The following is a 20,208-nucleotide window of genomic DNA, read 5'->3' on the forward strand; positions in this document are numbered from 1 at the left end:
TTTAAGTATTCATTGATCCTTCTTTTCAGGAGTGATTCCATTAACTTGACTGCTACCGATGTTGAACTCACTGGCCTGTAATCACCAGATTTTACCTCGCTGCCCTTCTTGTGGATAGGTACAATATTAACTGTCTGCCAGTCATGGGGAACTTTTCCTCTTAGAAGAGATTGATTAAAAAGATCCATTAATGGTTCAGCAACTAGACCTCAAAGTTCTCTTAGAACTCTGGGATGATCCATCACGGCCCATTGCTTTATTAAGCTCTAACCGAGTCAGTTCCTCTGCTACCTCTGCCTCCGGAAATCCTAAAAATGAACCATCATTATTAGGCTGCATGCACACTGGGCATTTTAATAACGCTGGTAGCGTTCGCTGTGTAAAACCGTGTTAAAAATGCAAGTTTTTCAGCTTTTTTTGTTAGTGTTTTTGCATTAGCATTTAGCTGCATTTTTCCACGTTTATAAATTTTTACCATTTTTTTTTTTTTACACAGAAAAAAAATATTTTTTGCTAAAAAAAAGTCCAAACACGCAGTTTTGCCATGTTAGAGTGTTTTTACAGCTAAACAAAATCCTCTAGAAACCCCACTAATTCTGAGGGGGGTTTCAGCCAAAAAATGCTTATTAAAACCTATGTGTGCATAGATACCTAGGATAACATGCTGGGGAGTTTACCGGATGTAGAAAAAAAACAAAACTCCAAAAACCACAAACAGCCGCTGTAAAAACGTCCCGTGTGCATGAGGACTAAGAACTAATATGATTTCTGACTGGGAAGACTGAACAGAAGTAATTGTTTAAATGGTTTGCTACATCCAGGCCTCCCTCAACATAAGTGTTGTGCCCAGTTCTCATTTTAGGGATCCCATTGTACATTTTTCCTTCCATCACTGATGTACCTAAAAAAGGTTTTATCGCCTTTCTTAACCACTTCCCGACCGGACGTTGCATATAAACGGCCGGACGGTGGCAGTGCAGGGTCGGGTGGCCGTTTATAAACGGCCTCCCCGCACCCTGCTTGTGCGCGCTCCCTCGGAGCGCGCAGCACCGTGATCCGGTGCCCGCTGTGTCCTCCGGACACAGTGAAACACCGATCGTCAGATGGGACCTCTGTACAAGGTCCCGATCATGTGATCACTGATTGGCCAATCAGTGATCATATGCAAAGTAGTAAGCAAGATGTCACTTGTGACATCATTGCTTACTACGTGTGAAATCTGTGAATGATCACAGAGGTCACATGGTACAAGGCTATTCACAACAGCCTTGTACCATGTGACAAGCTGTGACCAATCACAGCTCACTCAGTACTTCTCAATGAGTGCAAGAATGCAGACAGAGAGAAAGAGAAATGATTGCTTTTACATCCTTTATGGGTGTAAAAGCAATCAGTGTAAAAAAAAAAAAAAAAAATTTTAATCACCTCCCACAAGTAGTACAGTGTCACCATAGTGACACTGTACTGCTAGGGTGACAGTGTGTAAAAAAAATAAAATAAAAAATAATAATATAAAAAAATAAAATAAAAATGTAAAAAAAAATGTTTAAAAACTATAATTTTTGGTTATAAACTAATTTGAATTTTTTTTTTACTAAAAAGATAACGGAATAAATTTTGGCAAAGATTTATGATGAAATATTATTTATTTGCAAAATTTTATAAAAAAAAAAAACACTTTTTTTCAAAGTTTTTGGACTTTTTCATTTACATAGCAAAAAAAATAAAAACCCCAGCAGTGAATAAATACCACCAAAATAAAGCTTTATCTGTCTCAAAAAAATGGTAAAAAATTCATTTGGGTACAGTGTTGCATGACCGCGCAATTGTCATTCAAAGTGTGCTAGAGCTGAAAGCTGAAAATTGCCCTGGACAGGAAGGGGATAAAAGTGTCCGGACTGGAAGTGGTTAATAGGTTTGGCCAATTCCTCCTCTTTCTGTGCTTTGGCAGCTCTGATAATGTGTTTGGCTTTCTTTTGGCTATTTTTATACACTTCTCTGTCAGCTTCATCTCCTTTTTCTCCTATAGGCTGATTTTTCTTCTCCCTTGCTATCCTACATACCTCTTTAGTGAACCATTTAAAACATTTAAGTGAAGATTAAGAACCTAAAAAAATGTTCTTTATACCTACACGTCTCATGGAACCCACAGGTCACATTCTTCATTGACCACCACGTGTTTCTTCTGAGCTTCTCTTTAGCATAGCAAATTCCTGAGACTGTCTCCGGCCAACAAGTGCACAGCGCTGCAAGAGACGACTAGACTTGATGGCTGCATGGAGACAACTGATAGATCGAAGTGTTGCCATGCACATGAATAAAGCATGGAGTTTGTTGTCCAATGCTTGCCAGGACTAGCTGAAGCCTTGAAAAAGAAGGGGAGCACGCTATTGCAATGTTCGGTGATTACGGATGAGTACCACTTATCCTATACAATTGCCCAGTACTTTGCAACACTCAACTCCATCAGTTGTCTCCATGAAGCTATCAAACAACCAGCCATTTCCTGCAGCTCTGTGCAGTTTGTTTTCTTTTTTTTTTTTTTCAAAAAGTCTACCAATTCCCTAGATGTTTTTAGGAACTCACAGCCACTTCCTTTTTATATTTCAGAAAAGGTTCAACAGGAAATTGATGAGGTGACACAGTCATTGCGTCTACCTGGAATTGAAGACAGACCTCAACTGCCGTACACCAATGCCGTCATCCATGAAATACAGAGAGTTCTAGATTTGGCACCAATTGCTCTCTTCCATGCCGTGACCAATGATATCAAGTTCCGTGGATACATCATCCCGAAGGTATACGACTGTGATATACGTCACAGCGACCTAAAATGTTTGGCACAACCAGGACTCTTCCAAGAGCTGGTGGCCCGGCCAAACTGAGCAATGGGGGGAGAAGGACCTTAGTAAGAGAGGTGACCAAGAACCCGATTGTCCCATCTCCACACAGGATCTCTGGAGCTCAGTCAGAGTGACCAAGTTCCAGAAGCTCTGATTTTGCAAACTCCAAGCGGGTTTTCATGGGTTTTGCAAAAAACATTCTGCACTGAAGGTTTCCAAAGAGCACAGCGACCTCCATAAATCTCAAATGGAAAATGTTTGGCACAACCAGGAGTCATCCAAGAGCTGGTGGCCCGGCCAAACTGAGCAATCGGGGGAGAAGGAAGTTAGTGAGAGAGGTGACCAACAATCCGATGGTCAGTCTGACTGAGCTCCAGATATCATGCGTGGAGATGGGACAAAGTTCCAGAAGCTCTGATTTTGCGAACTCCAAGCGGGTTTTCATTGGTTTGGCACGAAGGAGAGGCTTACATCTGGCCACTCTGCCATAAAGTCCAGATCTGGTGGAGGGCTGTAGTGATGGTTGTCCTTCTGGAAGGGGAAAACGTGCACTCTGACTGAGCTCCAGAGATCCTGCGTGGAGATGGGACAAAGTTCCAGAAGCTCTAATTTTGCGAACTCCAAGCGGGTTTTCATGGGTTTTGCAAAAAACAATCTGCTGCACTGAAGGTTTCCGAAGAGCACAGCAACCTCCATAAATCTCAAATGGAAAATGATGTATTTCTGCCTGCCAAAAAAATGACCACTTACTTGTACTGCACTTGGCCAATTATTATTATATCATGCAGCCGCTTCATTCTGAGTTTTTCTATTAATATTTTATGTTAGCAGAATGTATTCTACTGTTGTGTAGAAAAGCTTATGAAAAACAATCCTCTTCGTGTTCGGGCACCTAATACTCCTCGTTACTATACTCTTCCTCATTATTCCAACATTTACTGCTAGATAAATAAGTTACATTTTCACCCAGATATTCACATGATTTAATTGGCATTGAGCTTGTACAATGTATAATGTGATTGTTCTCATGTATAATAGTGACTCTCTCCTTTACCAGGGCGCCATCATCATCCCATTCCTGACATCGGTGCTTAATGATCCTTCTCAATGGGAGACACCAGAACGATTCAATCCTGGACACTTCCTGGATGAGGAGGGCCAGTTCCGCAATCGGGTGGCCTTCATGCCATTCTCAGCCGGTAAGAAATCCATAACATTATTCTGTCAGTGCCAGGCTGGGGTAAAGTAAACAATTTCTTCACTGAAATACATAGAAAGATATCACACAAGTGTCTGAAGATCTGACTTCTTGTAGAGTTTTTAAAGCAGAGCTCAACAAATTCCAGGTTCCAGGTCACCATGGCTACTAGAAATTGCCTCCTGGCACTTGGCTTCACACACTGCCTCCCATAGTCTCCAATGGGGAAGTCACGCCACATAGTCTACAATGGGGAAGTCGTGCCCCATAGACTCCAATGGGGAAGTCGCGCCCCATAGATTTCAGTAGGGACATTGCGCCCCATAGACTCCAGTGGGGACGTCGCGCCCCATAGACTCCAGTGGGGAAGTCTTGCCCCATAGACTCCAGTGGGGAAGTCACGCCCCATAGACTCCAGTGGGGAAGTCGCGCCCCATAGACTCCAGTGGGGAAGTCGCGCCCCATAGACTCCAATGGGGACGTCGCGCCCCATAGACTCCAATGGGGACGTCGCACCCCATAGACTCCAATGCGGGAAGTCGTGCCCCATAGACACCAGTACAAAAACTCCTTTCAATAGCAATCCTATGTGAACACTTATCTCCACATGCCACTCTACTCTTTCACTTGCGAGTCTGGAATGCAATGCTACAAACTCACACAGGACCCTGTTCATGATGGCACTCAAAATACAATTTGTGTGGATCGTATCTGCTTAAACCACCTCAATAGGAACACAAAATATCTAGCCTGTCATGCGAACCTGTGAGTTTCAAAGCGAGTCCAAAATCGCATACAATATGTGTGAACTAGGGCGGCTCTATTCACACCCGAGGCATTTTGGGATAGCAGAAAAATTGTTGTGGTCACAAAATGCAGGTTCGGGTACCATTATTTTCAAAGGTGCCTAAAATGTGGTGCGGTTTTGCCATGATTGTCACGAGGCAAATTACATTGCGTGAAGTCCCAGGTGCTGACAAACCCACTTCACGATAAAAAAAACCTGGCTCCTAACTTTTTTAGCTAGCTTCTAGATTCTAAGCAAATTTTGTCAAGCCCTGTTTTTAAAGAGACCTTGTTGCCTTGCCCTCTTAGGGAAAAGAGACACCCTCAACCACCTTATACTTCCCCCTTACCACCTTCACAGTGCTCCATTGCCAGTCCTTCCACTGTCATTCATCCTGCAGAATATCCATTGTTGGAGCTTACATGGGATGCTGATGTCATCCCTCAACCATGTGACAGTGTTCGGGCCTAGTTATTAGTCACTAGTCCCAAGGACTGCATCACAGGTGTGGATCATGTCTTCTTCATACTTGGAAGCACTGGGTATTTTGTGGTGACCAACAGAAGGAGTGACGGGAGGATTGTGAAGATGGATATCAGATTGTTGGGATATGGGCTTTAAACAGACCTATTACATTGTCCTGAACAGACAAGGAGCCAGACAAGGAATAAACACTTCAGTCAAGACTGAAAAAAAGGCACTAAAATTCCGTCATAGAGCCCAACCTATAACATGATTTCATTTAATGTTCGTTGTAAACAACGAGCACATACTGGAAAGATAAAAACACTCAACTTAAGTAGAACAAATTTTCCAAGGATGAGGCTGTTCTCTAGGACTTTGACTCGGAGGTAATATTGGCATCGATGAACACAGGATTAAAAATTGGAATTCTTCAAAAAGACTGAATGTGAACACACTGAAAAATACACCATATTGCCAAAAGTATTGGGCCGCCTGCCTTTACACGCACATTTGTCAGGTCAGGCACTGATGTCGGGGGAGGAGGCCTGGCTCGCAGTCTCCGCTCTAATTCATCCCAAAGGTGTTCTATGGGGTTGAGGTCAGGACTCTGTGCAGGCCAGTCAAGTTCCTCCACCCCAAACTGGCTCCTCCATGTCTTTATGGACCTTACTGTGTTCACTGGTGTGCAGTCATGTTGGAACAGGAGGGGACCATCCCCAAACTCTTCCCACAAAATTGGGAGCATGAAATTGTCCAAAATGTCTTGGTATGCTGACACCTTAAGAGTTCCCTTCACTGGAACTAGGGGGCCAAGCCCAAGCCCTGAAAAACAACACCACACCATAACCCCCGCTCCACCAAACTTTACACTTGGCACAATGCTGTCAGGCAACTACTGTTCTCTTGTTGACCACCAAACACAGACATGTCCATCAGATTTCCAGACAGAGAAGTGTGATTCGTCACTCCAGAGAACATGTCTCCACTGCTCTAGAGTCCAGTGGCGGTGTGCTTTACACCACGGCATTATTATACAGGATTTATATAGCACCAACAGTTTGCGCAGAGCTTTACAAAATGAAGGTAGACATTACAGTTACAACACAATTTGGTACAAGAAGAAACAGAGGACCCGGCTCATTAGAGCTTACAATCTAGGAGGAAGGGTTGAGCGATACAAAAGGTAATAGCTGTGAGAGGATGAGCTGATGGAGGAAATAAATGGCGGTTTGCTAGGTAGAAGAAGGATAGGCTTCTTTAAAGAGAGAGGTTTTCAGGGATCATCTAAAAGGTGGACAGATTAGGAGAAATCCGGACAGATTGGGATAGGGAGTTCCATAGGATGGGAGAAGCTCGGGAGAAGCCCTGGAGGTGAGCATGGGAGGAGGTGACACAGGTACTAGAGAGCAGAAGGTCTTGGGAGGATCAAAGAGATAGGCAGACAGCTATCCTGAGAGTCTGCAGGAGCCTGAGACTACACCTGTGCTCTGCGTTGTTTTACCTTAATGCATTCTGTACATTAAGGTAAAATAAAATAACCTTCTGCATGCAGCTCCACCGCCTCCCCAACCCTGTTTATACTTACCTGAGCCCAATTCTGAGCCAGCACTGTGCAGAACAGAGCCTTTCCCTCCTTATCAGCTCAGAGAGACTGCAGTGAGAGCCATTGGCTTCCGCTCCTGTCAACCACAGCCAGTGAGGAGGGAGCAGGGCCCAGCAGCGCTCTGTGGGGCTATGGACATACAGTGGTACCTCGGTTTATGAATTTAATGCATTCTCTGGGACATTTCGTATTGCAAAAAATTTGTAAACCCGAAAATCGGTTTCCCATAGGAATGCATTGAAAACACCTCAACAGCATCCGACGCTTTGCATTGCACTTGGTGATGGAAGGCTTGGATGCAGCTGCTCGGCCATGGAAACCCATTCCATGAAGCTCTCTACGCACTGTTGTTGTGCTAATCTGAAGGCCACACCAAGTTTGGAGGTCTTTAACTATTGACTCTGCAGACAGTTGGCGACTTCTTTGCACTGTGCACTTCAGCATGCGCTGACCCCGCTCTGTCATGTGACGTGGCCGACCACTTGGTGGCTGAGTTGCTGCTGTTCCCAGTTGCTTCCACTTTGTTATAATCCCACTAACAGTTGAGCGTGGAATATTTAGTAGCCAGGAAATGTCACGGATGGACTTATTGCACAGGTGACAACCTATCATGGGACCACGCTTGGAGTCACTGAGCTCCTGAGAGCGACCCATTCTTTCACCAATGTTTGTAGAAGCAGTCTGCATGCCTAGGAACTTCATTTTATACACCTGTGGCCATGGAGGTGATTGGAACACCTGAATCACATGATTTGGAAGGGTATCCCAATTCTTTTGGTAATATTGTGTATATACACTAATCTCTATATCATGTATAAACAAGTTAAACAGAATTGGTCCCGGGACAGAGCCCTGGGGCACCCCACTCACAACTCCTGACTATTCAGAAGTTACGCTGTTTATCACCACCCTTTGCATTGGCCCTGCAACCAACTTTCTCTCCAGGTATATACACTATTGTTGATGCCAACAGACCTCAATTTGCACATTAAGCGTTTATAGGGTATCGTGTCAAACGCTTTGGTGAAATCTAGATACACTACATCCACAGGCTTTCCTCTATCCAGATTACAGCTCACTTCCTCATAGAGTGTTAACAGGTTGGTCTGGCAAGAATAATCTTTCATAAAGCCATGCTGGTTACCGCTAATGATACTTTTTTTCATCAGCAAACTCTTGGATATGGTCCCTTATTTGGTGAATCCCTACATTAATCCGGGGATTCCCTCCTCAGTTCTTGTTCTGCATTGATCTACAACCTTGTGCACATTATTTCTAACAAATATTGTATTTACAATTAGTGTCATTCTAATCTGTGTTACTAATCTGGGCTGAGCAAATCTTTTGATGCATTTGATGAAATATTAAACAGAGTAAAACAGCCATGTTGCTTGTGTGGATTCATAACACTGCCTCATTTTCCTCAACCTCAACTCTTCTACAGGAAAGCGTGTTTGTGCCGGAGAGGGTTTGGCCCGAATGGAGCTCTTCCTTCTCCTCTCTGCTCTGCTCCAGAAATTCACCCTCAAGCTGCCCCCAGGAGATGAGCGTCGGGACTCCAAATGGCTGCATGCTAATAAACGTGACGTTGTGTCTAATACTAAGCTATGTGCCGTGCCCCGAGCATTACCCACCAAGTAACTTGTTATGAAAAAAGCATCTTAGGGGTTTGTGATGGACCTCATCATAGGGATTTGTGATGGACCTCATCATAGGGGTTTGTGATGGACCTCATCATAGGGGTTTGTGATGGACCTCATCATAGGGGTTTGTGATGGACCTCATCTTAGAGGTTTGTGATGGACCTCATCTTAGGGGTTTGTGATGGACCTCATCATAGGGGTTTGTGATGGACCTCATCTTAGGGGTTTGTGATGGTCCTCATCATAGGGGTTTGTGATGGTCCTCATCTTAGGGGTTTGTGATGGACCTCATCATAGGGGTTTGTGATGGACCTCATCATAGGGGTTTGTGATGGTTTTATCTGTCCAAACTCTTTAATTAAAAACAATATTATAAAAATCAGTTGGGCCCCGCTCATGTATAAATAGTTACATACAAAATACATAGGAAGTGCTATCATTGCAAATTATGAACAAATTAAATGTTCAATCCAAGTTATGTTCAATCCAACTTATGTGTACCAAACAGCTGATAAACACCATCCAAGGACCTGTATCAGTGTATGTCTCCATTGAACTCTACAAGGATAATTCAACCAGGTTAGAAATATGGTGCATACACATTTTCCACACGTGTAATATTGTAATATCACTGAATAGTTTATCCTGTTGGATCAATGTAGTAATGTTGCTTCTTAGGCCACTGTAAATATAGACCACCAGAGTTGAAAATCTAATATAAATGCTCATGTGGTGGTACTGGGTTCCTGCTTGGACAGTCCATGCAAACTCCAGATGTAGAGATAAATGCTTCATGAATTGTGGCCAGCAAGGGGATGTCTTACATATTTGGTGGTCGTGTCTGCAGTTGACTGGTTTTTGGTCCAGAGTCTTAGGTCTCTTACATACTGTTTCACCTGACGATTGTTAAGAATGCAATGTTAGCTCCACTACATTGCCTCATTCAGAAATTGGTTTCCAATTTATTTTTTGTCTGCTAAGCGGACCATTCCACAGGCCTGGAAGAACCCAACTGTCTTCTTTTAATGAGCGAAAGACCATATGACCACTTTAATGATCAATGAACAGAAGTCCAGCATATTAAAGGACTCTCTCACTAAGTTTCTCAAAAATGTGTAATCTTGGATCGATTATTCTTTCCCTTCTTTGCACCTGGCCAGTTTTGGCCGTTTATAGTTGATGCCTGAGATGGTCCTGAGTCTATGGTACCTCTTTGCCCTCTCTTCCCCCCTCCCTTCATTCTATTTCTTTTTATTTACTCATATTTTCTTAGGTTCTTTCATATTTTCTGGTTGCATCCATTGAAAGGAAACCTGCTTTTATGGAACTTGCCAAATTATGCATTTTTTTTTTTTAGCATTTGAATCAGACTCCCCATACAGTCGACTTAATCTTAGTGTTTGATTCATTTGGATACAATGTATATTTGCTATTCTGTGTCATTTCTTAGCCCCCTTGTTGTGGGTGCACTTGGAGCATGTTATGTTTTTGGAAAATGAAAATAAAAATTATTGAAAAGAAAATGTAATATAAAGACAATACTCTGAATATTTGTATATTGTTGTCATGATGCTATTCAACAACTTCCAACTATTCTGGACAAACAGGAAATTGAATGTTTAGATGAATCCAAAAAATGTATTTGTTAGGTGAGTAGTAATTGGTGCCCCAGAGTCATGACAGTGGCAGGTGTAAGGGCTCATGATTCGTATTTTACCAGTAGCAGCTCTTTTTCAGTATCATACACAGATGAACATAGGATTACCTTCAGCAATTCCACTGGAAATCTCTTGCGGATTTTAGTACAAAACGAAAGAGTTCAAACTACCCTTGGGCAAATGACTGCATGCTAATACAATGCTGAGCTATGTGCTGTGCCCCCAGCCGTATCCACCAAGTAACCTGTAACATCCTCAGATATGAAGGGGAACTCCTTTTACACTTCAATTCCGGGCACTTTTACCCCCTTCCTGCCCAGGCCAATTTTCAGCTTTCAGCACTGTTGCACTTTGAATGACAATTGCGTGGTCATGCAACACTGTACCCATATGACATTTTTATAATTTTTTTTCAAGTAAATAGAGCTTTCTTTTGGTGGTATTTAAACACCACTGAGTTTTTTTTTTTTGCTAAATAAAACAAAAAACACCTGAAACTTTTGAAAAAAAACCCACACTTTTCTTTGTTTCCATTATTATTATTATTTATTATTATTATTATACAGTATTTATAAAGCGCCAATAGTTCACTCAGCGCTGTACATTACACATTATAAAATTTTGCAAATAAATAACAATTCTGCATAAATTTAGGTCAAAATGTATTCTGCTACATTTCATTGGTGAAAATAATAATAATTGAATTTGTATTTTCTTGGTTATGTTTCTATTTTTTTTTATTACATTTTCTATTTTTTATACTATTATTTTTCAGCACACTGTGACCAAAGCGATACAATGTTACCATAGTAACATTGAACTACTCTGGGCAAGTGATCTGGATTTTTTTTTTAAGAAACTTTATTGGGTTTTCAATTATACATAACCTCAGCCGGTGAAATCCTTCAAGGGTGTATCATGGCAACATAGCATCATTAGTAATAGAACTGACAGATTAACCAAGACAGGCAATAATAAAAATTTTGCATTGAAAATCTGAGCATAGAAATTCACATAATACTTAATACCTCTGAAGAGTTTTCAGAAAATAATGATGAATCAACTAGATGGCACAAATTCTTGTGCGTTGGAGTAAATAAGACCTACTCCAAGGTACTCTGGAGATGGGAACTCTGCATACAGGTGACGTCATCAGGTGGGGTTGAGTCACTAGATATCATCAAACCATGGCAGATTTCCTCATTCCAGTAATGTGCAAAACCATCAGATTAAATGCATCTTGTAGTCTGGATTTCAGCCATCGGGGGATCATACACTTAAGTGTGAATCGCCTATTAAAACGCACATTGAAGGGGGGGGGGGGGTTCAAAATATCAAAAAAATGAGCCGACCAGCCTGCAAAACAACCGAATTAGCCCTCTCTAACAGTTTGCGCTAAGAACAGAGGGTTTTGTTTGCACACATTTTGCAAATATATGCGGAATCCACAGTGCCCACACCAAGGGAACTCTGTATATACTCTGCTCCTAATTTAGCATTAGAAGTAATGAACTTTGGGGTCCAAAAATCTGAAAGCAAGTTACTCGCTGGGAGGAGAACCATTGGGGGATTCCGGGATGGAAAAGGATCTGGGGGTCTTAGTAGATCACAGGCTCAGCAATGGCATGCGATGTCAAGCCGCAGCAAGCAAAGCCAGCAGAATATTAGCGTGCATTAAACATGGAATCTCCTCCACAGATTGGACTATAATTCTACCACTTTATAAAACTCTGGTTTGGCCACATCTGGAGTGTGCCGTCCAGTTCTGGTCACCAGTCCTCAGGAAGGATGTGCTGGAACTGGAGAGAGTCCAGAGAAGGGAAGCAAAGCTAATAAGGGGACTGGAGGACCTCAATTATGAGGAACGACTATAAACACTAAATGTATTCTCCCTGAAGAAGAGACACTTGAGAGGAGATATGAGAGCGATATACAAATACCTCCATGGTGATGTAATGTACCTTCACACATGGGGATTCCTTTCCTGACAGGAGATTCCAGGGTCCTCCTGTATGGGGCCCAGGCCAGACAGCTGGGTGAATCTAATGTGGGCAGGGATAGCTTTCTGCACAATGGGGGTGCAATTCATGGAATTGATCCCCTGCATGGCTCTCTCTGCAGCAGCTGAAAGCTGGCTTCCTCTCCCTCCTGCCATTTTTCAGCCACAGCAGAGAAAGCCATACAGGGGATTGGTTTCAGTAAATAACCCCCCCCCCCCCGCTGCACCCATCACCCTCACTGTGCACCACACATTTCCCCCTGTTGCCCAAGCCCCTTTGTGTGTCCCCACCCCCACAGTGCTTCCTTCTTCTCCTTCCCACCAGCAGCTGCAAGCACACAATAGGATCTTCAAGGATGGAGAGTGGGGGAAGGGTAAATATGTCACATTTACCAGCCCCTTCCTTTCCTTAATGAACATAATGAAGCAATCTCACCAATCACTCACTGTGTTCATTCATAACTGAAACATAGAAAACTGTGTGTGTGGGGGGGGGGGGGCGCTATCGGGCTGGCTGTATGGGGTTTCTAGCAGCAGCCCTGGGTGATTCCAGCATACAGAGAAAACAATTCATTTTCCGGGGGGCTTAAGAAGCCACATGGCCCCTCCATGATACTAGAGGAGAAGTGGTTAAACCTTAAACTGCAATGGGGGTTCTTTACATGTAAAGCGGTAAGGATGTGGAACTCCCTTCCACAATCGGTGGTGTCCGTGGGAAGTATAGATAGTTTAAAAAACCTATTAGATGGGTGAATGTAGTATACAGGGATATGGGACATGATATGGACATACACACACGGATACACACCCACACAGGTTCAACTGGATGGACTGGAGTCTTTATTCAACCTTACCATCTATGTAACTATGTAAACAAACTGCATTTTCTCTTATTGAGCAATGTTAGTTTAAAAATAAATCATGTTCCTGTACATGAAATGTGCGCCTTTTATGCTTCAATTTGTCCTGTTTAAAATGACACCAAAATTATGATTCTGGTACAAAGCATTGCAAAGTTATTAACAAATGAAATAAAGTTGTTTTTTTTTAATTGTGTGCTATTTTTAAATGGGAATATGTAAATTTATGTTAAATGAGTAAAAAAAAATTAACAAACAAAAGTTACCATATTAACAGTTAATTAACCAGTTAACAACCGCCCTCGAGCAGATATACTGCTACAGGGCTGCACCTGTGCACAGGATGACGTACAGTATATATACGTGATTTTGCATTTCCAGGTAGGGGGCACAAGCAAGCTGTGTATTCGCACCGTACCTGTGTTGCCGATCGTGGCCACGGCCGGTGATTACCGGCAATCACAGACAGGGAGGAGAGCTGCATTGTTTACCAACAGCCCTCCTCCCTGTCAGTTTGGGCACACTGTTCTGGATGGATGAGCTCAGCCTTCCGGATCAGTGTGCTTACAGTGAAGCACACCCCCCTTCCCCCTAGTAAAACAATCCCATCAAAGGCATCCCTAGGGTTGGTGTCACCCAGTGTGGTAACACTGAGTGACACCCCCTCCGACAATCCCTGCAGAATGGCTCAGATCTGCGGACTGAGCATAATGGATCGGACTCTGATCCATTATGCTCAATCCGCAGATCCGATCCATCCTGCGGGGATCGTCGGCTTTCTTAACAACTTACCTTTTTGTGGAGCTGGTCCGGCATCACCCCGTATACGTTGCATGCCATTTTATTCACTAGGGTGTTTGCTTTAAAAAAATATATAACGTTTGGGGGTTTAAATTAATTTCCTAGCAAAAAATACTATTTTTTTTCATGTGAACAAAAAGTGTCAGAAAAGGCTTGGTCTGAAGGTGGTTTGAAAAGTGAGTGATGTGTGGCATAAACTTCTAATGCTGGGCATAAAATGCCCCACCCCCCAAAATGACCCCTTTTTGGAAAGTAGACACCCCAAGCTAAGTTTTTGGAAAATGAATCAAAAATTTTTTTTACACAAAATTGTCACTTAAATGACTTATTGCTCACACATGCCATGGGTATATGTGGAATTACTCCCTAAAATACATTCTGCTACTCCTCCCGAGTGTGGGGGTACCACATGTGAGAGACGCTTTGGCAGTCTAGCCAAGTACAGGACCCCAAAATCCAATAAGCACCTTCAGGCTTTTAAAGGGCTTTATTTCCTCATTACTCTTCCTGACTACCTCACAGTTTTGGAGGCTCTGAAATGCCAGGATAGCACCACCCCCCCCCCCCCCCCATGACCACTTTTTGAAAAGTAAACACCCCAAGGAATTTGATAAGAAGCATGGTGAGTATTTTGCAGATCTCCTTTGTTGCCACAAGTTTTTGGAAAATGAAGAAAAAAAAAGAAAAATTTTTTCTTTTTATATTTCAAACCCTTGTGGGAAAAAATGAGATCTGCAAAATACTCACCATGCCTCTTTTTAAATTCCTTGGGGTGTCTATTTTCCAAAAAGGAGTTTGATGCTATCCTGGCATGTCAAGGCCTTCAAAACTGTGATAGGTAGTGAGGAAGTGAAATGAGGAAGTTACGCACCTTCAGGCTTTCAAAGTGGTCATTGGATTTCAGGCTCCTGTATATGTAGCTAGGCTCCGAAAAAGTCTCACACATGTGGTATCCCCATACTCGGTAGAAGTAGCAGAATGTATTTTGGGGTGTAATTCCACATATACCCATGGCTTGTGCGAGAAATATATCATTTAAATGACAACCTTGTGTAAAAAAAAAAAAAGTTTTTGTCATTTTCCAGAAACTTGTGGAAAAAAAAAAAAAAATCTTCCATGGACTCAATATGCCTCTCAGCAGATAGCTTAGGGTGTCTACTTTCTGTAAAGGGGTCATTTGGGGGTGTTTGTACCGTTCTGGTAATTTAGCTCCTCAAGAAATGTGATGGGCAGTCAGAGAGTAAAAGCTGTGTAAATTCCATTGTCTATAACATAGTTTGTAGATGCTATAACTTTCACACAAAGCAATAAATATACACTTATTGGGATTTTTAAAAAAAAACATGGAGCAGAATACATTTTGGCCTAAATTTATGATGACATTTTTTTTTGTTTTGAATATATTTTATGACAGAAATGAGAAAATTTTTTTGTTTATAGAGCCAAAAATAAAAAGTGCACAGGTGATCAAATACCACCAAAAGAAAGCTCTATTTGTGTAAAAAAAGGACATAAATTTAATTTATGTACTGTATTGCATGATCGCGCAATTGTCAGTTAAACAAATGCAGCGCTGTACAGCAAAAAAATGGAGTAAATTGCAGAATCTATACCATAGTTTGTAGACGCTATAACTGTCACACAAAGCAATCAATATACACTTATTGGGATTTTTTTTACCAAAAACATGGAGCAGAATACATTTTGGTATAAATTTATAACTAACTTTGAGTTTACGATATATCTTTTATAGCCGAAAGTAAAAAATATAGTTTTTCTTCACAATATTTGGTCTTTTTTTGTTTATAGGGCAAAAAATAAAAAGCGCACAGGTGATGAAATACCACCAAAAGAAAGCTCTGTGTGAAAATAAGGAGATGTAAATTTCATTTGGGTACAGCATTGCATGACCGCGCAATTACCAGTTGAATTAGTGCAGCGCCGAGTAGCAAAAAGAGGCCTGGTCATTAAGGGGGGGTAAATCCTCCAGAGGGCAAGTGGTTAAGCATTTATTTTGTATTGCATTGTATATCATATATTATTTGACGGTATATGTATTGCAGGTTGCACAGTTTTGCATATTATACACATTATTTGATGACACGTGAATTTTTAGTTTGCACATACCGCTTTATTTGTTTATCACAGTTTACGTGAATAACACACTTTTTTATGTGTTGTAATAAAATAAACAACCCAAACGTGAAACATAATCCTCCAATATACACCTTGTTGAATCTATGCCACGAAGAATTGAAAACAGTTCTGAGGGCCAAAGGGGGTCCAACCGGATACTAGCAAGGTGGACCTAATAAAGTGCAAATATAATAAAATAAGCAATCCAAATGTGAAACATAATCCTCCAATATTTGTGTATAAAATAACATTCATGAATCTATATGTAATGATCAAAAGTTCCAACATATGATCCCCAGATCACTTAGATGGAGTGTGCCTCCAGATACCAATGATACCACTGATTTAACAGAATGGTTTGATTTCTTTAATAATGCTGGTAATGACCTACTCAAATTTCTCATTGCCCGCAAGAAAAAGAAATTGATACACCTTGACACTGAGATTAACCTAATACGGGAAGATCTCAGTCCACATAAAGGGAATGAGGAATATAAGGCTGAATCAGAAAAATTAAGACTATACCTAGAAGGGATTGAAAAAGAACAACGTAATTAAAAAAAGAAAGAAATATAATAGGGATGTAAGAGATTACCAAGATCAACTTGTCTTTAAATGGCAACTAAAAGACGAGGTAATAGAAACTCCTGCACAGAGTACACTCTACCCTACACCAAAATCTAAGAAATCTAAAAAATTCAAGCCTTACATTCCCCCCACTAACATCAATACCTATAATAATTATCCTAATAAACCCACCTACAATGTCCCCATCCAAAACAGATTTGAACCCCTTTCCGATCCCAACATAGGGGCAAGGGACTCATATTGGCACCCCAACAATGGGCCCCAATATATGGAGTCGCCTAGATCATATTATCAACCGAATGGTTATCATAACAAACCTAACAATTCGTATCATGGTGGATATCAGCATCCTTCCAACAACAGTAATAATTATTACAAACCCTATAATCAACCACCTCGCAAAAAACAGCCTTATACCACAGGACCCAATCAATATGGACCTGTTCCAGCACCACCACCACTCCTCCCCCCTCCCAACTCACAATCCAACTCAAACCCCCAGGTTCGTTTTTTAGGGGGAAAGAAAACCCGAAAAAGAAGCAATTCCACAGGGGAAGGAGGGGAGGAACCAAAATTAATAGATACAGGAAAAAAGAGGAAAGTATAAGGAAGGATGGGATCTTCAATCTTAGTAAAGTCACCTTTTCTCAACAGGAGGTACAATTATTAAATAATGGTCTTAAATTTGCACCAAGTAAGAAATTGGACAAGTTTCAAACATATATAGATATTCAGAAATTTTCTAGACGACTGTCCCTGAAAAGATATTTCACATCCAACCCTATCACTCATAATGACACAACCAGTTCAGTATATTCCAATCTCAAGAACGCATCTACCTACAATCCCCCACCTCAGGCACAATCCTATGTGCAATTGTTCAGAGATATGACTTTGAGAGATTTAGACAAAATGACCATCAAACCAGCCCCACGGACACAAATGACTAATGCCATGAAAACCCTTTTGGATCATAGAGATCTGGTAATTAGACCTGCCGACAAGGGGGGCGGAGTAGTCATACTAGATAAGTCTGACTATATTAAAGAAGTCTATAATATCTTAGAAGATAAGACAACATATACTGTTTTATCTAAAAATCCTGTTTTTACTTTTAAATGAGTTTTAAAGAATATCATTAAAGAAGGTTTTACCAAAGAGATTATCAATAAGAAAGAAAGGGAGTTTCTATGTCCCATAGCCCCTAAGCTTCCGGTTTTATACATCCTTCCGAAAATTCACAAGGACCCCATTAATCCCCCTGGGAGGCCAATCGTAAGCGGCATAGGTTCATTATGTTCAAGGATTGGACAATACATTGATTTTTTCCTCCAACCGTTGGTCTCCCAGACACCAGCTTTCCTAAGAGACACCAAGCAGATGCTGAATGATATCAAAGATTTGTCCATCACTCCCCATACGTTTCTCGTAACTGCTGATGTGTCCTCTCTGTACAGTAATATTGCACATAAGGATGGGTTAGAAGCCGCAGAATATTATTTACGTACTTACAGCACTTTATCTTCTCCACATACAGATTTTATTTTAACTTTACTCAATTTCGCCATTAATAACAATTATTTCTGGTTCAACCAGAAATATTATCTTCAGACGAAGGGCGTAGCGATGGGGGCAAAATTTGCCCCCAGCCTCGCTAATCTGTTCATGGCACATTGGGAGGAGATGATAATTTTTTCCAGGGAATGGCCTGAACTCGCTTTCTACAGACGCTACATTGATGATGTCTTCCTTCTTTGGAATGGGGAAGAACAATCCTTGATCAATTTTTTTACCACACTTAACCACAACGACCTCAATATTGAGTTGTCTTATAGTTATAGTACTAAGGAAATAAGTTTTCTTGACTTAACATTGATCAATTATCAAGGTGGAATAGTGACAAAAACATTCTTCAAAAAGACAGACCGCAATGGTTACATACCCAAAAATAGCTGCCATCACCCCAGATGGTTGGCTAACATTCCTAAAGGGCAGTTCATTAGGCTACGTAGGAACTGTACTGACTTGGAAACATTCCAAGAACAATCCTTAATATTAAAAAATCGATTCTTAGAAAAAGGGTATGAAGAAAAAACTCTGGAGGATACTATTGACTCTGTAGCTCAGCTAAATAGGAAGGACCTCCTTATTGATAAACAGAGACCTAAGAAAAGCCAGATATGTCCATTTGTTACGACATTTTCGAGACAATATAAAGAAATTAATCACATCATTCATAAGAATTGGAAGGTTTTAAAATCTGATCCAGTACTCGCTAATATACTACCAGAGAAACCAGAGATTGTTTTTCGGAGGGCAACTAATTTACGCCATTATCTTGCACCAAATGTGATAGACCCTCCCAAAGAGGTCTCCTTGTTTAATGATCTAAATGGCTACCATCCATGTAATAAATGTATAGCTTGCAGATGTGATAACACTAGAAAACGCAAACAAACCACCTTTATGTCACACATAACGGGTAACACCTATAACATTAACAAATGTATTACTTGTAATAGTAAATTTGTTGTCTATTTGCTTGAATGCCCGTGCAAATTGCAGTATATTGGACGCACCACCAGGAGATTAAGGGACAGGTTGCGGGAACATGTCAACAACATTAAACGTGGGTACAGAGAACATTCGGTTTCGAATCATTTTAGGAGGTTTCACAATAAAGATCCCACTTCACTTAAATTTACGGGAATAGATTTAATCAAACCCCACTGGAGAGGAATGCACAAAAAAAGAGCTGTGTCGCAACTAGAAATGAAATGGATATACGAACTCCATTCTTTACAACCTAAGGGACTTAATATAGAGGTAGACATTAATTGTTTTATTGAAAACAGTTAATTGGGTAATAGTTTGTCCTTATCACCTGTCCTCTGTTGTTCTATATGAAGAAATACATTTAGGATAAGGGTGTCCTTATCACCAGCCCTCTGTTGTTTTATATGAAGAACTATTCATAGTTCCTTTGATTTTAGGGCTTCATCTATTTTAACTGATTTTTATCTTTCTATTATTTTATTTTTGTTATTTTACGCTTTCACTCTATATATGTGTATGTGGGTTTACACATATATATATACATTTTTAACATATTTACAGTTTTATACAATTTTGTTAGTTTCATCTATGGTCCTAATAATTTGATACTTCATTTGTGTTTTTGTCTTTGTGTGATACCTCATATCTATATGCAAAGATTTTATAATATTCTGTTTTTGTGAGGGCCATATGATGTTACATCACCTCCATTTGGAACATTTGGCCGCCTTGGAGGTGGCTGGTACATATTATTCGGTCTTTTACTGATGTCATTATTGATCTTGATTGTATTATGTTTGTTTTGGATTAGCACATGCGCAGTAATTACTTTTTATATGTAGCACTGATTATCCCTATAACTCCTTCATTAGGGGGTCATATATACCGTTCCAGTTCTTCCTGCTGGGGTATAGTCATTCTCATGGTTTTAATATCTTTACCAAACCTCTGCTCAAGGGCGTTATATTCTTCGCCCTATGTAGTCTCAGCAGTTTACAGTATATACAGACAGTCTTGCCTGTATTGCTTATCTACCCGGGGAGACCAAGGGAAAATGGCGCGCGTCTATTC

At 40.9% G+C, this 20,208-nt stretch overlaps 1 protein-coding gene across 1 annotated transcript in view; it reads left to right on the top strand.

Annotated features, from left to right (window-relative positions):
* LOC149450410 (cytochrome P450 2C25-like) overlaps nt 1–10,078 on the top strand; it is a 45,596-nt gene extending 35,518 nt beyond the window's left edge. The window contains exons 8-10 of the mRNA XM_089692090.1: nt 2,611–2,798; nt 3,901–4,042; nt 8,341–10,078. Coding sequence (XP_089548216.1) covers nt 2,611–2,798; nt 3,901–4,042; nt 8,341–8,537 — 527 coding nt within the window. The 3' untranslated portion in view covers nt 8,538–10,078. The remainder of the gene's footprint in view (nt 1–2,610; nt 2,799–3,900; nt 4,043–8,340) is intronic.
* Nucleotides 10,079–20,208: the final 10,130 nt, after the last annotated feature.

The sequence above is a fragment of the Staurois parvus genome, unplaced genomic scaffold (assembly GCF_062004578.1).
Source record: "Staurois parvus isolate SC_StPar_1 unplaced genomic scaffold, SC_StPar_1.0 ptg000575l, whole genome shotgun sequence".
Classification (NCBI taxonomy): domain Eukaryota; kingdom Metazoa; phylum Chordata; class Amphibia; order Anura; family Ranidae; genus Staurois; species Staurois parvus.